Here is a 21,532-nt window from a genome sequence, read left to right as displayed (position 1 = left end):
TTGCATGCAATGGTTGGGGGGGGGGCTTTCTTTGACTCCTGAAGCCGTTTAGAGGCGGCTTGATTTTGGTAGAATGTAAATTAAAAGCCTTGAATAGAATCACGGCCGTGGACGACGACAATTCGTCATGGAATGATTGTGGGGGTGGATCACGGGCAGCCCTGTGAGGCACGTCACGGAACGCATCCCCCCCCCCGCCTTCGCCGCCGCCCAGAGATTCTATTCAAGATTTGGTACTTTTTTTAAAAGTCTTATTTATGTTCAGGTCGTGTTTGTACAATTTTGTGCTTTCCGTTAGCTTCGTTGTAACATTAACGTACCGTCGCATATGCAAAAAAAAATCTATAACCGTCAAATATTGGTTCTCACAAACACGATTATATGCATGTGTTGTGAGTGCCAAGTGTGTTTATTTGACGTTTGCAATTCAGCTTCGCAACCTCCACTCCAGGGTACGTCCTCGGTATAAAAAAAATGGAAACGTAAAAAAAAAACAATTATCCTGAAAACAATTTGCAAATAATTTCAAATGTTCTAATCTGTATATTTTCAACTTATAAGAAGTCGTGACTATAGGAGTGCCAAATCTCAGCTATCTAGCTCTTTTAAACATCGTTGTAGTTGCAGTGTGACTCACTCGCCGATTAAAATCAGTTGCATAAATTACTTATGCATGCGTGTATCATCGTGTGGTTAGTGGTGGTGGTTGTAGGCAATAACGATTACATTTTATAGAATGGTGTCATCCAAAGCAAAAATTGCGCAGGAAAATTTGGGCCGTGCAAAGTTTTCTGCACGGAGGCGACGTGAAGCCACAGACAAGTGCTTGGGAAGGGCAGCCAGAACTGGTGCCAACATTTGCCCATGCCCTGTGGTCCAAAATATAGGAGTGTTTGGCCAGCTATAATATACATATACACACGCTCGCACACATTCTTAATTGAAAAAAGGCAAATACACACACTTGTGCCGAAGCATCGCTTGCCTTTTTGAGCGCGTGACCAGACGCACGTTTGTCAGCCCTTCGCTTTGTTCAGCGAACCACTCCGTCAACCCGCTGAGAAAATATTGGACCGGACGCCGAAGGTTTGCTCGACGGTTGTTGCTCGTGTGGCAGACACAGCGAGCCGGGCTTGCACGCATCTCCCGGTGAATAAAGCCGCGTGGGCCGGTGAATTGTGCCACATTCCTGTCTGCCGCCACCGATGCCGCGTCGTTGTTTGTGTTAGCACACTGTCGGGTGTTTGCACGCTGGCGAGCGAGCGCTGGCTGCCCCACCGGACTTTATACGACTGTCGGGCGTTTTTAATTTCTTACCCTTCCTCCGCCCACCCACCCACCCCCCTGCCCCCTCCGCCCCCCCCCGTGCAGGGTTTCTGCTCCTGGCTCACCGCCATATTCAGGATCAAGTAAGCGGCGGTGCTGTGTGTGTCGGTACCGAACGTTTGCGGCTCTCTCGCCTGGGCATCGCGACAGGGTCATTCATCGTGGCGTTTGTTTTTAGGAAATTTGAAAGGGGGGGAAAAAAAAGTAGAATTTCACCCAAAAAAAATTGCGAGCAAAGTGATTGCCCGTTCACAGTAAACGTCCCGGATTTATGCGGTGGCGGTGGTTTATTTTACAGCGTGTGACCTTGTAAAAACCCGAGTTGTTTAAACAGCCGTCAAATGTTTAAGAAAATAACTTTTTTTTGCATCCCTTTCAAAATAGTCGGAAGAAAATTATCGCAATGTTGAATGGAGAAAAACGAACATCAAATAACCCTATTATGTTACTTAGAGCAACTGCAATGACAGAGTGATGTGGTCGCTCACTCACCGTCTGACTTTCTGCCACTCACTTTTATATTTTGTGCGGTAAAAGTCATAAACCTTGAGCGTTTTTTGTGTTATAAAATGACGCGACTATTATGTAAGAGAAAAAAAAAACCGACTACTTTTAAAATAAATCTTTATCCTGGAAAAGCTAAACATTTTTTCTGGAGGGTCTTGTTAGGACATGGCTTGAATTTTGTCACACATGTGTTTCGTTACTGCGTTTTTTTTTGCGTGTGAAAATGCCGCATAAAACACTCTGCTCGCAGCTGTTACCCTGACAGTTTAACCCTGTGAGGACCCTATTTGCAAACAAGGCAACATGTTAACGGTTCGGCATCACAGATCACGATTGTCATCTCATTTCCGAATTACTCTTTGGTTTTTTCGGTAAACGTGACTTTACCGAAAGAACCAAAGAGTAATTCCTGCAGTCACGAAAGCTCCAAATTAAGTTTCATTTCCGAATCTTCGTTCGCTCTCTCCCTCTTCCCCAATTTATTTAAATTGTGCTATTGACGTCACGAGACCGTGAATCCATTCGGAAATCTCGCGGAGCAGGGCGACCCACGTGTCGGGAGAACTGTAAAATAGAAAGAAAATCATTTTACGAATTCTCAAACAAAAAGCCTTCAAGTGGCCACGCTGCGAGACTTTGTCACACGACAGCAGGACAATGTGTTTTTCTCTCCGTGTCCTTAGAGATATAACATTTTAAACAACAATTCAGTGAGAAACCAAATCAATCTGACGGCTTGTTTTGTGCAGTCACTGGTAACCAGGCTTGCACCATCAACCCGCTCGCTACACTTGAGGAACCCAGTTCGATCGCCGCGTGCGCCTGTGACGCAGATTTAAACCCAGGATCCGACTTCAATGCTCTGACCTCTGAGCTACCCCGCTGCTCCAAGCTGTTTATCCTCGCATGCACGCACACACACACACACAATTTGACGGTTGTATCATGAACGTGACCATTGATTTAAATTGTTGAATCAATCATTTGTTAGTTACATGCCTGCTGACAATAGGATAGAGCCGTTCATGCATCAGTTGTGCAAATCACTCGGTAATATTCCGGTGCGAGTCCCAGTGTTACTGTGCATGCATTTCGGCGTGGTGGTATTTGTGTGCATATGTGCGTACGCATTGCTCATGTGTGTGCCTTTGTGTACATGTGTGTACGTGCACATGCACGTGAGTGTTTCCGTGTGTTAATGTATATGAACACGTGCATGTGCGAGCGTGTGTGCGCAAATGTGCATGCATGTGTGTGTGTTTTTGCAAGTACATGTGCAAACGTTTGTTTGTCTGCGTGTGCGCACGTGTGTGTGGGTGGTTAATGGAAGTGGAGCAGCGAACGAACCCGGCGACCCGATTTCGATTTGCACTCGCGACCAACAGCAGTGACAATTATCTGAATCAGTCCTGGGCCTCCCCAAGGTTGATTCGGCCTCAAATGAATACCTGGTTCATTGTATAAGCATCGGCGTTGGGGAGACGAAGGCTGGGCGTCATGCTGGCCCACCCACCCCCTCGTGCGACGTGCCGGCCTTCAAAGGTGCTCGCGAACGGCGCTTGCCCCGAAAGTCTGTCGATGCTATAAGGGGGTCTTTGTGCGTGTGTGTGTGCGCGTGTTGTCGCCGATCAGGGATGAGGAGATCAAGCACAAGTGCGGCATCGACGCGGTGCACTACCTGTCGTTCCAGCGCCACATCATCGCCCTCCTCATCATCATCTGCATCCTCTCCCTCGCCGTCATCCTCCCCGTCAACTTCTCAGGCACTCTGCAGGGTGAGCAACGGTTGTTCTGCCTGCGGTGCGAGAGAGAAGTGCAACAGACACACGTGCACAGCCTCGTGGGGTGGGCGGGGGCCGGGTGGGGCACGGGTCTATTCTTTTGCTCGTTGCTCTGCCCCTTCTCAAAAATAGTTCCGCACCCGGCACACCACATTCGTTATTCCTCTCGCCGTGGCTGTGGCGTATGCAAAGGCCAAGGCAGAGATCTCCTGTGTGGCCTCAACAGATTCTTGGTGCAAGTGCTGTTAGCGAGTGGCACCTAATGAAGGCCGGAACGGCACACGAGGGGGTGGGTGACCAGCACCACGCCCGGGCCGCCTTTGTCCCCCCAATGCACACCACTCCAGATAGTCATTTGAGGCTGAGTCGACCTAGGGGGAGCCCCGGGACCGTTTCCGATAATCATCACTGGTGTTAGTCGTGGCACTACCGTTCCTCACATGCATACACACGCACGTGCGTTTCTTGCGTGCGGGGCTTAATTTCAACCGGTTGCTGTGTATGCATCAGCGACCCAGGAAGTGTTTCCACGCCTGGCACACCACATTGCGCTGACTTCCGGCGATGGCCGTGGCTACCATTAGTCACGTCGTGTCACCTGCTCCACGTTAGCAGTGAAACAACATTTTTAGAGAGAAATCTAGCCCTGGCGATTATGGATTCAGTGCTTTGCTGCGACCACATCACCCTAAAACAGTCCAATCTCATTGGCTCTCACAAGCTAAGCAAAGGGTGATCCTGGATCGTGCTTGGATGGGTAACCACCATGCATAGACTAGGTTGTGCGGTGGGCCGCAGAGGGCAGTGCAACCAAATTCATTGTTGTACTGCACTCCTTTGCTCCCGCGTCTGTGCTTCCTTGCCTGGCCAGCGTGGCAAGAGTGCGGTCAAATACTTTCCTACGAGGTGTCTAGGAGATAGCAGATCAGCGGTGTATTCTCGAATCTATCTGTACTATCAGAGTTAACCTCCCTTGGTGTATATGTCAGATGTGTTTTTTTTCTTCCAGTTGCTGGAACTCACTGCCCTGATGGTTGATGTTCTGTCCCATGTGTCACTCCCGCAGGTGGTTCCCCGACCAATTTCGGTCGCACCACAATAGGCAACCTGGAGTCCACGTGAGTGACATGCATGTGTGCACAGGCACCACGTGCGAACACACACACAGCACAAAGACACAATGACAAAGATCCTCCGTATCGCCTTAACAGAACTTTTGGGCAAGTGCTGTTAGCGAGCACCTATGAAGGCCGGCGTGGCACACGAGGGGGTGGGTGGCCAGCACCACGCCTGGCCGCCTTTTTCTCCCTAGTGGCGAGGTACTCATTTAAGGCTAAGTTGGCCTAGGGGAGGCCCAGGACCGGTTCAGATAATCGTCAACGGTGTCGACCGTGAGTGTAATCGAACCCGTGTCGCTAGTTTCGTAGCGCAACTTGCTAACCGCGACGCCACCGCTCTCCACACACACACACATGCATCCACACAGAACACATACGCACACGCACGTGTGTTTATATAGCCAAACACACACAAATATGTACGTGCGTGAAAATACGTACGCACAAAAAGCAGGGTGGTCACGCCAGGCGCCCCTCCCAAAGCAGACGCCACGAGAACGTGTGGGGCCAAATCGTTTGAAATGAATCTGGGCAGCGGCGGTCCAATTTTTTGTTGGAGGGGGGAGATGATGGCACCTTGCCCGGGTGTCACAATGTCTCACTACGGCTGTCTCCATCTTTGATCACCCGCCCGCCCCCACCGCCCGCCCCCTCCTCTCCATCCGCTTCTCACGGCTCACCTCTCCGCGCAGGGACAAACTGCTGTGGCTGCACACTATGTTCGCCATCCTCTACCTCATCATCACCATCCTGGTGATGCGCCACCACAGCGCCAACCTGCCCTACGAGGAGGACGAAGTGGTGAGTCCCCCCCTTCCCCCACCCGCCACCGGCCCCTCCCGAGGTCATGGGGTCAGAGTTCAAGAAACGAGAGAGCGCCGTAGGAGAGGCGACCACCGGGGTGGCTCGGGAGGGGGGGGGGGATTCAGAATGGCCCAAGCCGATGGCCAAGATGCTGAGTTCGAATCCCGTGCCATCAGCTCGTGAGGTGAAGGCCGCCGGGTTTTCAAGTGTGCGGCGCGTTTCTGGTCTCCACCCGGTCAGCAAAAACTGCACCAGCAACAAGATGAATAGTGCCGTCATCGTATAAAGGAGCTTTTCTAAGGTGTCTGGCCAGTGTGGAAGAGTAGACCAAATACCTTCTCTTGAGGGTCTCTATAATTCTACTCTCTCTCGTGAAGGCCCTTCGGCCAGCGGTGAAGTGAGAAAGCAATTGCTGGGGCTGCCCCTTTTTTTTTTAATAAGGCGCGGTTTCTTGGGAATATCTGATTGATCGTTTGCCATTATGCATGTAAGTTGAACTTCTTTCGCACCGTACATAGCCAACCGTGCTAATCGGAGGTGTGGGGGAGAACAACAAACTAAACACAAAAAGCAGTTTTAAAGAAATGATGAAGCCAGTTAAGAGTAACAATAAAAATATATGCTGCATCCTCAAAAAAATCACCGCCGTGTAATCTATGCCAGCCCCATCCTATGGCAGCCCCCTCGTGTTTGCGTTATTTATTCGAAACACATTTGCGCCGGACAGTTTCTCGCCGAGACGCACGCCTCTCCCCCTTGTACACGCCTCCCATCAGGCCCCCAGCGGGGAAGGATTTATGTTCAAATCGTCCGCCGCCGCTGCGGTTAATTTTCCAGTTTGGCATCAATTTTTTAAACTTTTCGACTTCTCACGTCGTGTGGGAAAGCTGCCGCGGATCCCACACACACCGAACACCGCGATCGGAGGTGTGTGGTGCTGCGTCTCTATCTCGTGCCATACCAAACACCCCGCTAAGGTTGGGTTTTACAGTAAACTAAACAGTTTTTTTTTTTTACCAGGTAAGGCCCCCTGAGCTATACAGCACTTTTTCAGAAGCAACCTTGCCATAAATGATAGCTCAATGAAATGGCTTATCACGTGGAAATTTATAGCAGCCAAATTCTCTTAAGCTCATGTTTCTAAATGAGGAGGGGAATAAACGGAGGACCCGGAGAAAAATCCACGTCACCACGGGAAAGAGAGACATACGAACTCCAAATATACAGCAAGCGTCCGATTGGGGATCGAACCCACGACCTCCTATGTACCAGGCGAGGTAGTTAACATCTCATAGCCACCGTGGCGCCCTACAGCAGAGAGTGCAAGAACATGCGTTTTTGTTCAACCTTCCTCGGTAGAAGGGGTGGGGGGGGGAATCTGTGGGAATTTGATACGTACTTTTCCGTGCAATTACACGGCCTAGCCTACGCAGAAAACTGCGACCTTTTGGGGGGGGAGGGGCGGGGGGGGGTGTTTTAAAAAGTTATTATATTAGAGTAAAATACGTTTCCTATATATTTTTTCTTGGGAAGTTACACTCGTAGTTTTCCGGAATAATTCTTTACAAACATTATCCTGCCTCGATCGTCGAACTGCAACTCAGCCGGCGAACGCCGCATGGGCTGCTGCGATTGTGGACACCGAGCCCCCCCCCCGGGGTTTTGCGCTGCCGTTTGAACCCCGCGATGAGCGGTTGCAGAGGTGAGAGGAGAGGCCACGGAACATTTTTGCAGCCAGCTGTTCCTCTCCTCTGCTCGTTACCCAACTGACCCTGACCCTAACCCGAACCCTCACTTTTGTGTCGGCCAGGTGTCACGAACACTCTTTATAATCGGGATCCCCAAACACCTCGACAAGGAAGACATTCTCAAGAGCCACTTCTAGTAAGTAACACTCGCGCTCATCGCACGTGCACATGTGGAGTGTGTTCCTATGGTGTGTGTACCTCCTGAGTGGGTTTTCGCGGTTGTGCTGTGACGGCCCTCCGATTTGTTTGTTGGCGGCACCACGTGTTGTTCATATTACGCACGGTAGTGTCGCGGTGAACGCGCGCTGCACTACGAACCCGGCTACCCGAGTTCGAGTCCCGTTCACGACCAACACTGGTAACGAATATCTGAACCAGTCCTAGGAATCCTCTAGGCCAGGGGTCGGCAACCAAAATAACAAGAAGAGCCATTTCTTTCCAATTCGGTACAAAATTCAGTATTTCAAGAGCTGCAATGCATCTGAGTACATACTGTACATACGTACATATCGTCAAGAAGCAGCCCGTAAAGAGCCGCATGCGGCTCCGGAGCCGTAGGTTGCCGACCTCTGCTCTAGGCTGACTCGGCCTTAAACAAGTAAACATAACATCAGCATTGGGAAGACAAAGGCGGCTGGGTGTGGTGCTGTCCACAGCCTCCTGTCATGTGCTATACTGACCTCAATCGGTGCTCACTAAAAGCACTTGCCACAGTAGTCTGTTAAAGGCTATATGGGGGGGGGGGGGGGGTTGCTTCCCTTGGTCTCTTTTCTGGATGTTGTCCGACGTTTTTCTTCACGTGCTCACACGAGTTGGGAGCTTCACTAATTGACCAGAGCGTCCAGCGCGCGACGGGGGCGAAACATCGGGACGTCGTGCTGGACGAGGTGCAGCCCAACCCAACAAAAAATGTTGAACTCGTTTTTGTATAAAGCCTGTCGAAAAATAACGCGCTCTAAAGCGCTGGCAATTGCATATGATGAGTGAGTATATTTATTTCCGGCCGTAGGGGTAAATACCTCGCCGTGTTTTACCTTCGCTGCCTCCAGTAAATCTCTAAACATTTCCTTTATGAAATAATAATCCGCACACGGAACGGCGCTGCACACGCGCTCAGCCCGGCGTGCCAAGCGGCTCCCCACAGAGTGTCCCGACGTATCGAATAAAAACTAATGCGAGCTACACCGCAATCTATACATCATCCAATTAGAGATACATTATCCATACTCTGCTCCGCCCGCACTGGATAGATTTATTTTGGCTAAACCAAAAAAACTTTGACAGTCACCGCCGAGCGATTCTTAATTTCCAAGAATTATCACATGCGTGTTATTAATTCCGAAGTATTTTTCCACCAAAAAAAAAAAAGGCCACGCGCTCGCAGTCCGGCAGGGGATTGTCACGGTGAGAGTTGAGTGCCCGGTGCCGGATTAGGACGCGAAGGGGGGTGGGGAGGGGGGGGCCCCCTGGTGCTTGGTGCACATGTTGGGTCCTCGCCCCCCCCGCCCCCCCTCGGAGGGTTTCAGGAAACTGGAGGATATTCCATCCCTAGCACAGGGTTCTCTTAACTGCAGTTTTCCAGCGGGGCCACGTGATAAGAATGAGCGTGTGCTGGCAGGTCACGCGGTGAAGTGTTGTCACCTGTACGGACGCTGTGACGCCACGTGGCGTGGTGAGGTCATAATGTTTGTGCACGTGACCGCGAATCTGTGTTTCTCTCGTCTACAGCTCTCTCATTTCTATCTCTTGTTTATCATCTCCATTTCATTTCACGAATGTGTGTCTGTTGTCCGCAGCTCTCTCGACGCCACCTCTATTTAATGTCACCCCAATCTGCCTCTTTTGCCTCCAGGTTTTTTCATCCCTTTTTCATTGCACTATTCTGTGCCTTCGTTCCGCAGCTGTCATCTATCTTGTTTATCTCTCCTTCATCTCACTAATCTGTTTTGCTTTGCCTCGGCGGGCCACTCGGAGAGTCTTCTTTGGCGGGCTGTTGGCCCGAGGGCCTCCTTCAAAGGGCCCCCGTCTTAAGACAAATCGGATCTCTGACCGCAAAATTAACATTCAGAGGGGTCTCTGCGATGCGCAGCTCCCCATTCATACGTTCACATAGGTCAGGCATGAGCAGAACCAGAGCTCGCAAGTGGGCGGCCTGAGATTGACTAGCAGTGGCGTGAGACCAGAGGAGTTGGCGCGAGTCTTGATTTTGACTGATATTGTGTCGGAGATGCTGAGCCGGCACCGCTGAAATGCTGGGTTCGAGTGCAGGTTTCAGCCGCACTCGATTAAACCGGGTTCGCCGCTGGCTGGCGATGCCAGGAACACATCTGGAAAAAAACCTTTGGAGACAAAAAGCGCAAAAAGCGCAAATTCTCGCATGCGTTACACGTGTAAGAACCGGTACAGCCGAAACGGCAAATCCTAATGCGAGACCTTCAGAGGTCACCAGCTGGGAGTCACCCCCCCCCCCCCTCAGGCGCGGGTTCCGGCAGGAACACAAACTGCTCCCGCCGCGGATCCGGTACCGCGTTGATGGTGCCGCTTGGTCTCGCGTGTGCCTGCAGCGAGGCGTACCCGACATGCACCATCACGGACGTGCAGTTCTGCTACAACGTTGAGAAGCTCATCAAGCTGGACAAGGAGAGGTACCGATCGAAACGGCTCCTCGCCCTGCCGGGCAAGAGTGACGATCTGTCGACTCGTCGATTTTTTTTCTTTTCAATTCGTAAATGTGTGTCACATGACCCTTTGTATGTATCACGTGATCCCTGCGTGAATCACGTGACCCTTGCAGCCATTAGCTAGAGGTGCTGCATTCACTGCGAAAGGATTACGGAATCCGGTAGTGACAATTCATCAAATTATATAGGGGCTTAGTCCTTACAGGCTTACCTGACCTCTAACGTCATTAACTCTGCCTCGTACAACAATTAGCCGTTTGGGTCACAGTGCTGTTGACGAATGTGTTTTTGTTAATTGCGCTAATTCACCACCGTCAATGTAGTATTACCAAATACATTATTTGACAGTTACTAGTTCTTACATCTTACACACTGTACTGCATCACCAAATTCCTGCTGGTACCAGCTTTAATGACCATGCTCAACCGTTGAAACAACAGTTTGCATTTGAATTGTGAAAATTGGCAAACAGAGAGAGATCCTATACTCTCGTGGACATGAGGAATGGCATTTGGGAAATGTTGCAGTACTGTTTCGCCTATGAAATATCACGGTTCAGTTCCCCTTCTGCACACTTGCTTGAACCCACCACTCAACCTGCCCTACCTCCTCCGCCAGCAAACTCTTGGCAGGCTCAAGGGCCTACCTCCCCCCCCCCCCCACCTCTCGCCTGAACGCTCCTGTCCAAAGAGCTCTCCCGAACCGGGCAAGGAGGTCCTACGTGAGACCGATGAGCCCCTGAGTGCCTCGTTTGTTTGAACCCCGCAGGAAGAAAGCGGCCAAGGCCCGGGCGTACTACGACAACATGACGGACGAGACGATGCGGCCCAAAATGTACGGGGAGCTGTGCTGCTGTGACTGCTACGGCTACAGGAAGGTATGCCGCACTGCCGGGCCTCGCGCTACCAAGTTCATTTTGAGCCAGTGGTGGTGGTGGCGTACGCCTTGATTAACTGTTGCCCATAAACACAGTTTGTTCGATGGATGGCACCGAAGCGATACATCGGCTTGCAGCCAGCGCCGTCCAATGGCTGAAGATCCAAAACGTGTATTGCCGTTAAACCTACGCATAGGAGGGGATAACACCGAAACGTTCCCATACCCAATCGATTGAAGAATCCATCGCTGTACCGCCAACTCCTGGCCACCTCACAGTCCAATCAGACAGACTCTGGTACTGCCAGGTGGTACACTTTCCATGTACTAACCAGGCTCAACCTTGCTACGATTCCGTGATCTGCCGAGAGTAACCCGCAGAAAGCCCGGGGCCAACCGGAAGACGAATGAGGAACATGGGAGCTCTGCTGTACACACACACACTAGTCCGTCGTTATCCCGCTTGCTGTAACCGCTTGGCTTGCATTTGCTCACCGGCGCAGGTGAACGCGCTGGAGTTCTACACGGCGTTGGAGTCGCGCCTGACGGACGAGTGTGAGGAGGAGAAGAGGAAGATCCCCGACAATCCCCTGGGCATGGCCTTCGTCACCTTCCAGGACGACAAGAGCGCCACGCAGTGAGTTTTGTTGCCTTCCACCCACAAACACAAAGCTTTTCCAGCTAGCCTTTAAAGTCGGGTGCAAGTGCTGTTAGCGCGTAGCACCTATGAAGGCCGGCACGGCACACGAGGGGGTGGGTGGCCAGCACCACGCCCGGCCGCCTTTGTCTTCCCAGTGGTGATGTTTACACACCGCCACCAGGTACTCGGTTGAAGCTGAGTCGACCTAGGGGAGGCCCAGAACTGGTTCAGATAATCGCCACTGATGTTGGCCGTGAGCAGAATTCGAACTCGGGTCGCCGGGTTCGTAGCGCAGCGCCCTAATTGCTACTCTACCACTCCCCACGACCTCCACCGTCGACAATATCTGCTGTGTAAGAGGATAATCTTACGTACGTATGTATGTGGAACTTCTTTCACACCGTACGCGCGCGTGTTTGTCCAGAGAACAAATGAGATGATAGGGGTGGGACAGAATAAATTTAAAATAAAAAGTGAACAAGGGTATCAGAGCTTAGGGAAGACACCACGGGGTTGGAGAGTTTATAGAAATGTGCAGTCGAGACAGGTTTCCATTCCATTGTCATCCGTAATGTGTTTGTGCTGGTGTCAACCCCCTTTCATATCATCTGTGTTGTGTACCTGAATGGTTTTGTTCATAAAATGCGTTTGGAAGAAAAACAACGTTGTGAACGAGTGTGCCGTTATAGCCCTGTGGTGATGTCCCCCCGACGTCGTACGGCTGAACGCAGCGACGTCACCGTTGCACGCTGCAGCTCTGCACCCGACTGTAACTTGAATGCCTATTTTTTCCTCATTAGCCAAGCTTTAATCCTTATGTCAGGACAGCCCAGGACACACAAGCCTTGATAACAATCTCTGCAAGCAAGAGCTGCTTGTTTTAGTTTTTCTTTTCATGTTGAACTCTCCTTTTAAGTTTTAACATGGATAGGAGAATACTAAATAGGCGGCTTGGCATTACACTGAGAGACAGAAAGAGTAACGCATGGAATAGTGAGCATACACAGGCCAAAGACACGAGTTTGATTGTGAAGAAACGTCAAGTGGGCTTGTGCAGGACACGTTGCTAGAAGGGTTGATGGCCAAAGGGAAAGAATAACGACGGAGTGGCAGCCAAAGCGAGTGAAAGCAAAGCGCCCGGGAGGACGTCATCCGTGGAGATGGAGCGAGCAGTGACATCAGCTCTTGCGCAGGTGCCGGTTGTATCGTTGCGTCATGGGACAGTGAAGGCTGGCGGCAACTTGGGGAGACATTCATTCAGCAGTAGACTGATCATGGCCAATGATGATGATGACGACGATAATAATAAAAAAAATACTGCCCATAGTGGCAGTGCCCGCGATGGCCGGGCCGGCCGTTCTGCTGAGAGTGGCACTGCCCCGGAGGTAGGATGATTGTTTCCTGGCACCGTGTGGGAGCTCCTCGGGCTGGCCAGCGTGTGTTTACACGGCTAGGCGGCGCAGTTTGTGTGTTTACTCTGCCCCGCACCGTGCTCGATGCTCGAGATAAGGAGCAAGAACGGCCTCTAAACGCTCCCAGATGCACAGCAGCGCCATTAGGGTTGAGCCCGTGGGAGTTGACGGGGTGGGGGGGGGGGTAGGGGGGCTGGGTAAGGGGGGCCGAGAGTTAGTTGGTTGGAGATGGAGGAGTGGGGGGGTAGGCAGCAGCAGTAGTGGGAGGAATGGCGGTGTCCTCGCCAAACTGCAGAAGTTGCTACTGCGTAGGTTTTGCGCGTTGTGCCGTGCAACTCTGTGTTTTGCCGTGTCGAACACCACGTGGTGTCCGACGATGTGCTCCATCACACTGCAGGTCACAACTCTTACCTTTCTGCTTCGTTACCTCTGACCGCTCGACTTTCGAATCCAATCGTATAATTTCCGCCAAGCTCTCTTAACAATAATATTAACCTCTCTCAATTTGACAAACATGTCAACTCTTATCTATTACAACTTTGATCGGCCTGCTTTGTTGCTGCTGGCCGCTCGATGCTTTGGCTGAATTGGGCCCACGCCCAACAACTGTGTCCAAAGAAAACGACGTGCCGGGAGCCACTTGAGGAACTTAACGACGGAGTCGCCCGCAATCGTCGTCGGTTGTGCAAAGTTGGCGGCCCTCGAGGCGCCAGGCATTTGGAGTGGGACATCCGTTGAACTTATTTCGCACCGTCCAGCTGTGCTTATGAGAGGTGTGGAGGAGGACAACAACCTAAAGGCAAAAAGTGGATATAAAGAAATGAGTTTGTCAATCGAGATTTAAAAGTGCACAGCTCAAGTTGACTTCCTCATATCAGAAGGGGGAGAGCGTTCCAGACGGCCGCAGAAGCGCATCTGAAAGCGCGCGATGCGGTGACCGTCTTTGTTTCGACGGCCAGTCCAAAGCCGCTGATGCGAGGATGACCGGAGTTCGCGTGATGGTTTTATGCTCCTTGACGGGACATTGTGCCGAACAACACACGGGTCCAACCGGAAAACACACGGGAGAGAGCTGCGGACGTCACCGCCAGTTGCAGTTTGGGAAGCCACGAGTCTTATTTTCGTTGTTGAGAAGCCGGCGTGGCGACACGCCTGTGATCTACCGCTTTGGAACCCAGCGTTGCTGGGTCACACGGAGATTTGTGAAACCTCCCAAACCCGCTGTGCCTTGCGGGTGGCCTGGAGATTGTAATATGGGCGAGCGGGTCTGCGAACCTGTCTGTGTTGTTTGTCCCACATGCAAAAACGTCCCTCGAAAATAGATTGGTCAATCACTACGATGCAGAACCCCATATTGAAGAAGGGCTTTGAGGATAAATGAAATATTCCCGGATAATAAATGTCATTGATATTTTCGTTTTTTGCATTTCCCAATGCCCGTTTTTTTTTTGTTAAATTGACAGTCTTGGCAGACCTCACGTGGTAATAATAATGGAGAACTCGGAGAAAACGCACGCATGCATGGCGACAATGCTCGGAGCGCTGCACAGATGCATGCCGCAATTCACTGCCGTGGTGCCATCTCCTGGCCATTTCACGCAGGCACCCGTTTCTATTTTTGCTATTTGTAAAACTTGTCTTGAAATACAGTGCACGTGAATTGTTTTAATTACTAAATACATGTGTAAATATGAATTTGTATATTTTTACTTGAGCATTAAACACTAATGCACCCGGGGACATTTGTATTTTTCTTAGCCAAGGCATCGCTGGTTTCTGGCTTTTGTAGAACGGATCGGGCGATGACTTCTCAAGCCCCTAAACTGTTTCGGTTTCCTGGCAGATGAGAACCGCCCTTGGCGGGTCACTCAGACGCACGGGGGAATTGCGTGAGCGAGTGGCGGTGCCTGCTTTTTGGCGTAACGTGGTTGGCACGGGCCCCGGTGCAAGGAAACAAAATGAAATCGAGTGGTCATGGCCATGGCCACGTCACGAGAGAAAAACTGGCCAGAGATGAGAGGCAAAATTAACTGCGCGAGTGTATTACAGTGCTTGAATTAGACTCTTCTGCTGAGAGAGGGGAAAAAATAAACAAGAGGAAGACGCTGGAAGAAATGGCAGTGGCGACGAAATCAAAGGCTTCGGATGCCACTACTGGATAACGAACGAAAGGAAGGAATGGAATAAAATGAGGGAGGCCTTTGCAACCGCAGTGGGACGTTAGTGATTGACAACAACAACAACACTACGTTACATAGGGGCAGGTCCCCTGTCCAGTTCCCCCTCTGCTTTGTAGCCCTGTGCCTCGGACCTAGTGCAGTGGCACCGCCTGCACACCAGTTAGCGACACCGCCGAGTAACCCCTTTACGTGCGCAACGGCGGTCAAAACCCACGCTCGTTATTTCCCGTGGCCTTTACAGGCACGACCGCTCCTTCCCCTTTAAATCCAGTCTCGCTGCTGCGCTGACCTCCGAATGTGGAGCTCTCGCGTCCAACCGCTCGTTGTGATTACACTATCGCCGAATTAGCGCAAACGTTTACACAAGCTTCCAGCTTTTCCTGCGCCTCTTTTTTTTTTTTGCGCGCGCGGTGTTAATTTCGTTATTGGGAGCAAGAAAGCGCGCATGCTAGCAAGCACTTGCGCCAGAGCGGATCGTGGTTCGCTTGAGGGAAATCGTAAGCGACGGGTGTGTTTTAATTTTCAATCTTGTGAGTTTGTGTTGGCTCGGGAGTGTGGCGCGCGGTTTTAAACGCTTGCCCTCACATCAAAGAGCCCGAGTCACCGCCTCCGTTTTGACATTATAAGCGGGGCCCCCGTGAGCCAAGAGAGGATTTCCTCTTCAGTCCGAGCATTCAGCGATGCTTAATTTTTTAGCGCTTTGGCGCTCGGCTGAGAACCATCTTTTTGCGCAAACGTTCCTCATGGAATTAAAAAGTTTTTACCGGCATTTTACACCTTCGCTGCCTTGCCACGCTTCGCTCCGCGTCATCGCGGTGTTTTTATTGAGATTAAGTAAACGCGATGTTTACACAAAACCGCGTTGAAATGAAACAACCGTGCCACGTGTGTATTTTGTTTAACATGAGGAGTGTATCGAGCCTTGGCCGCGTTTACTTGACGTACAATATTACAAGAAACTGTTATGTAAAGGGTGGGGGCTAATAGGTATAGGGTCTCTCCCTGCTCTATCAGCCCGCGATGATCGGCGTGGTGAAGTATGGTTAAACAAGCCCTCCTGTGACCGACTTGAATTTGTCACGACTCGGTTGGGGTCAGTGCCTCGAACCGACTTTGTTTTTACATTGTGGGTCGAGTGAAGCAGCCTCTAGTGGCTGTTGTCACTTGAACCCAGTTACATCGTTGAAAAATAAATAAATAACAACACGGCGATTCTTACACGTCTTGTTTGATGCACAGTGTCCTGAGCTTGGGCGCTGGGCTCTGTTAACACCTGGTGATGCTGGTTGTAATCTTCAGCGAAGCGTCACACAAAATTGTTATAAATTATTTTGTTCGTTTTGCAACGTAATTGAACTGCTGAAAAGCCAATTGACATATTTTCACCTTGAACTAGCAACTCTATTTGTTTAGATGGCGGAGGGTTTTAGGTAAACGTTGACATGATACTTACACAATATAAGGCTATAACTCCCCCACTCCCCCCAAAATAATCGATTATTGAGAATCTGTATTTATCGATGTCTAATGTAATTTATGAAGTGCCTTCACTCAAGGCGCTTGACATAGCTTACGAAATGGTGACAGAGCAGAGGCTAATGTAGATTTGAAGGGGGTCTACAAGGATTGAGGAATGAGTGTGTGTATGTATGTACGTTGAACTTTTTTCGAGCACCGCACGTAGCCCCAACCGTGCTAATCGGAGGTACGGGGGAAAGACAACAAACTAGACACAAAAAGCAGTTCTAAAGAAATTACTTTGTGATTTAAAAGTGCATAGGTCCCAGTGGCTTCTTAATATTTGAAGAAAGCGTGCGATGCAGTGAAAGACGCAGGGTGCCACGGTGGCGAGATGTTAACTCACCTCGCTTTGTATACAGGAGGTCATGGGTTCATTCCCGACCCTGACACCTGTGTATTTGAAGTTGCCATGTTGTCGCCGTGTTCGTATGGATTTTTCTGCGGGCTTTTCCCCTCCACATTTAGAATCGACATCCGTTTAGAGTATTTGGCTGCTGTAAATCTCCAAGCGACAAGCTGCTTCGTTGAGCTGTCATTTGTGGCGGCCAGGTCGCTTCTGCAAAAGAGCTGTACAGCTCAGTGGGCCTTACCTCGTAAAATATAAAAAAAATTGTGAGTTGGTTCGAACTGTATAGTTAGAAACTGGTGGAGGTGTAGGAGGTTGCTGGTGGCATTAGACGGAGCTGAAGGGAGCTGGAATTACGACAGCTGACACGAGGTGCAATAATCTGGCTTCAAGCTCTCTAGGGTTGCTGGCTGGATCGTGCTTAGGGCCATAGAATAATGAAGCAGCAGCAGCACCACCACTGAGATCACCGTTTAAACCCATTGCTCTATCGACACTGACTTCGTAACTCATTGACATCGACACCTCGACACCAACACGGCTTTTTACACTCTAGTCGCCACAGTGTGCGTGTCACAGAATGGGTACTCGGGGATCACGACGGCGTCATCGTTGAGCCCCTCACTGCGCTGTGACCAACGCTGCGTCTCCCCCCCCCCCCCGGCAGGGTGATGCGCGACTACAAGAAGCTGCGCTGCTTGGGGAGCCCCAAGACCTCGAGCTTCGGCGACATGCTGCGCTCAAAGCACTGGGGCGTCAAGTACGCGCCGGACCCCAACAGCATCATCTGGTGAGGCCCTCTGCGGGGTCGACACGGCTCGGTGGCACCGCGCACCACCGCGTTGGTTAAGGCCCAGGGTGTTCGATTTCGGCCCGGGTCGACAACCGGCACACCGCATCCAGTATACCTCTGTGGTTAAAGCTGGTCACATGGCCTACTCGCGGTCTACTCGCAACCCTGCAAAGCCTTCGGGCGCCGCGTGATACCCTGCTAGCTGCTGCGAGAGTTCCGAGTGGCAATGTTGTCCATCTCGTGACAGCTTTTCGATGACAAATGTCATTGAGAGAAAAGGGAGCAAAAAAAAAGCGAGGTTGTTGCTGCGGAATGGAGCGTCGTGACGCGGATGGCGCCACGCGTGTCCCCCTCGCTGGTGCAGGGAGAACCTCACGGTGCAAGGCTTCTCCTGGTGGGTGAAGGTGATCGTCCTCAACACCTTCCTCTTCATCCTGCTCTTCTTCTTCTCCACGCCGTCCATCGTCGTCAACACCATCGACAAGTTTAACGTCACCAAGCCGGTCGAGAGCCTCAACGTAAGTGGGGCAGTCCGCCGCATGATGGTCGGCCGCAGCCGCCCCAGCGCGTGCGCGCGTTTGTACCGCCGCCTTCTCGCGTTCACCAGACTCGCGTTCACCAGACTCGTCGTAAACTGCTGCGTTGGTGCTCAGTCTGACTTGGAAGCAACCCAGGCAGCTGTGGAATTGATGATGAGCGATGGATGACCTCTGAATTTTGACTGAGGTCATAAAAAAAAGTTACTGAAGGGATTCTCAGTGATAATCCCACAGGGTTTCATAAGTTTATAAAACTATGTCTGCCGTTCCCTGATATTGTTGTTTGTTTGAGAGTTGGGAATTTGTTAGAATGAAGAAAAATCTGGATAACGTCAGAGTGTTTTATCTGGAGGACTTTTCGAGTTGTAATGATTTAAGACGTATTTGTTTTTAATGCTTTCCAACGAAGGTTGTAAGTTTCCATCTGTAACTCTCACGAAGATGATCCAATATTAACCAAACTTAAGTATAAAGTTGTGTTGCTGTCAGGGACTTGTGGCCAGACCTACCAAAACTAGCCACATCGATAAAAATTATTTCCCAAAATCTGGAGACACAAACCAGACGAAAATGACCATTCGCAAAACACGTGTCTCCCTGACAGCAGCCCTTCAGCTCCCGCACTGCTAATTCCAAAGACAAAACCGCGTGCTGGGAAGCGTCACGTAATCCGTGCGTGCGGCACGGTTTTCCCAAACTCGTTTGGGACGCCGCCCTCCCGTCGTCTCATTCCGCCTTGGGTGTTCTGCACCGGCTCGTGACCGCCACGTGACCCCGGTCCGTCCGCTGCCGTGTCGCCGCAGAGCCCCATCATCACCCAGTTCCTGCCCACGCTGCTGCTGTGGACATTCTCCTCCCTGCTGCCGCTGCTGGTCTACTACTCGGTGTTTCTGGAGGGCCACTGGACCAGGTGACGTGGCCGTGTCGAGCGTTCTGCTGCTGCTGCTGGTGGCCCAGCGCTGATACAGCAAATCTGGCTGTGACGGTCCCACCTGATGATGGAGACTTGTGTTGCCTCCGAAACGTCGTGATTTTTATTATTTTATTTGTATTAATTTTCATTTCATTTTTTTTACCTACGTGACTTGACCGAAAAAACTAAGAGTACCAGCGCTGACCGTTCGCGGTTGTGAGCCGCGGCTAGCAGTGGTTGCCAATGACTGGAGCGTTCAATCTATGGAACTTACCTGCCCTCCCCCCCACCACTGCTTCCCCCACGCTGCACCCACGCCCCCCTTGCCTCCCCCCCCACAAAATTAATGACATTCATTTTTAATCGCAGTACTAAAATCACAATTGAAGAGGGTTTTTTTAGTTATTACTGGGATTTTTTAAAATCAATTTGTAGTTGGGTCTCTTTAAAAAAAAATCTTAATAAATTGTCGCACTTTACCGCTATTGCTTGTATTTAACACCTGGGTGAAAGTGCCGTATAACCTTGATGCTTTTATAATTATCTAGAGTAATTAATAAAGGTAATTTTCTTCGTGGACACTAATATGATTTATGGCTTTACCAATTGATCTTTGTGTGTGAACCATCTGCCAGTCAACCCCTCCATGCCTGTTCACCCGTAACACCTGCATCCCTCAAGCGACCTCCTGCCAGGGCGCTTGTTTAATTTGACGTGGCCCCAAAAGTGCACCTCGCCTGGCACAATTGCTTCGCTGGCGTCGGAGCCACTTATCGGTGAATAGCGGTCGTCGCCGTTGTTGTTGTGTGTGCGCGCGGTTCTTTTCATGGCTTTGTTTATTTTAGAATTCCTTCACGGCGTTATCGCCGCTTGTCCACTCCCCCACACTCCCCTGTAAATACGTAAATGCTGTTCCGTGGCTAATTGCCACAGCGTCAAGGTCGGCGAGGGGTCACCGGCGACAGTCCCAATCCCCGCGTGCAATTTAGATCAAAACCGGAGCTGGCAGGAGATTTCCATCGTCGTTACATATGAAGAAAAAAAAAAATTGCAACAATAATTCCCATTGTCTCGTTTGCCATCACCATCATTAGCTGTTGGTTAAAATAAATAAAATACACCCCCCTCTCCTCCCCATCCTCTTCCTGGTAATTTCCCCTTGGTTTGGTTTACTAATTGCACTTGACAGGTTCACCCAATGATGACGGATGGATGTGATATATAAAGGGCACGAGGCAAAATCGGGTCATTTCCTAATTGTGGGTTTATTGCACCGTAATAATGGGCGATCGTGTGCGTGCGTGCGCGCGTCCGTCCGCGAGCAGGTCGAGCGAAAACCGCGCCACGATGCACAAGTGCTACTTCTTCCTCATCTTCATGGTGCTCATCCTGCCGTCACTCGGGCTCACGAGGTGACAGCGCTGCGCGTGCTTCGCACCCTGTAATTAATAATCAACGAGTTGGTATACGTGTGGTCATCGCCACCACGAGTGTACGTAGTGCGAGGATATTAATGGCAAGGGTCGCTGCTACGTTTCACAGACTCGGTCTGTGTCGGTGGTTTTCACAGCAGCGAAACGATGTTGCCGTGTGTAATCCCAGTTGAGTGGCTTGCGGGTAAATGGTCGAATTTTGGCAAATTTGATCAAATTTGTAAATTATGAGAAAACCCCCATCGGAACTGAATTATAGTGAAGGCCTGGAATACCACGAGTTTGAAACGACAAGAAGCAAAAATGTGCACATAAAGCACACTCATCCTCAGAAATATTCAAAAGCCATCAGCAGTTCCTGACGAGAACTGCATTGTGGTTCTCGTCTTAGATCGCCATCAATATACACGTTGTTTCTAGATTTGAAGCTTTCGTGACTGCAAGGATTCATATTCTTCGGTTTTTTCGGTAAAGTCACGTAGGTAAAAAATTTAAATTAATAAAAGTAAAATAAAAAATAAAATAAAAATCACGACGTTTCGGAGGCAACACAAGCCTCCGTCTTCAGGTGGAACCGTCACAGCACGATAGCTGTCACAGCACGATAGCTGTATAAAGTGATACAGCTAGCTGTATCACTTGATACAGCTATCGTGCTGGGACGGTTCCACCTGAAGACGGAGGCTTGTGTTGCCTCCGAAACGTCGTGATTTTTAATTAATTTTTATTTTACTTTTATTAATTTAAATTTCTACCTACGTGACTTTACCGAAAAAACCTAAGAATATAATATACACTTTGAGCAAATGTGTGACTGACTGAGGGGCAGCAGTGACGCAGAGACAACTGTGGACCGGTTTCCGCCGAAATAGGACTCGTCAGCACTGCATGGTCATCGCAGTGCTCACCGCTGC

General features: G+C 50.4%; 1 protein-coding gene across 3 annotated transcripts in view; it reads left to right on the top strand.

The window, feature by feature from the left end:
- The window catches only part of LOC144943970 (mechanosensitive cation channel TMEM63B-like), a 92,970-nt gene that overhangs the window by 47,977 nt on the left and 23,461 nt on the right, over positions 1 to 21,532 (top strand). For all 3 annotated transcript variants that reach the window (XM_078871886.1, XM_078871887.1, XM_078871888.1), the window contains 12 exons: positions 1,372 to 1,409; positions 3,466 to 3,608; positions 4,681 to 4,732; positions 5,425 to 5,533; positions 7,347 to 7,420; positions 9,849 to 9,929; positions 10,734 to 10,842; positions 11,345 to 11,478; positions 17,608 to 17,730; positions 18,098 to 18,251; positions 19,076 to 19,182; positions 20,511 to 20,597. In XM_078871886.1, the coding sequence (XP_078728012.1) occupies positions 1,372 to 1,409; positions 3,466 to 3,608; positions 4,681 to 4,732; positions 5,425 to 5,533; positions 7,347 to 7,420; positions 9,849 to 9,929; positions 10,734 to 10,842; positions 11,345 to 11,478; positions 17,608 to 17,730; positions 18,098 to 18,251; positions 19,076 to 19,182; positions 20,511 to 20,597 (1,211 nt within the window). The remainder of the gene's footprint in view (positions 1 to 1,371; positions 1,410 to 3,465; positions 3,609 to 4,680; positions 4,733 to 5,424; positions 5,534 to 7,346; positions 7,421 to 9,848; positions 9,930 to 10,733; positions 10,843 to 11,344; positions 11,479 to 17,607; positions 17,731 to 18,097; positions 18,252 to 19,075; positions 19,183 to 20,510; positions 20,598 to 21,532) is intronic.

This window comes from Lampetra fluviatilis, chromosome 33 (genome assembly GCF_964198595.1).
Source record: "Lampetra fluviatilis chromosome 33, kcLamFluv1.1, whole genome shotgun sequence".
NCBI classification, from domain to species: Eukaryota; Metazoa; Chordata; class Hyperoartia; order Petromyzontiformes; family Petromyzontidae; genus Lampetra; species Lampetra fluviatilis.
This window is presented reverse-complemented; position numbering and strand designations above follow the sequence as displayed.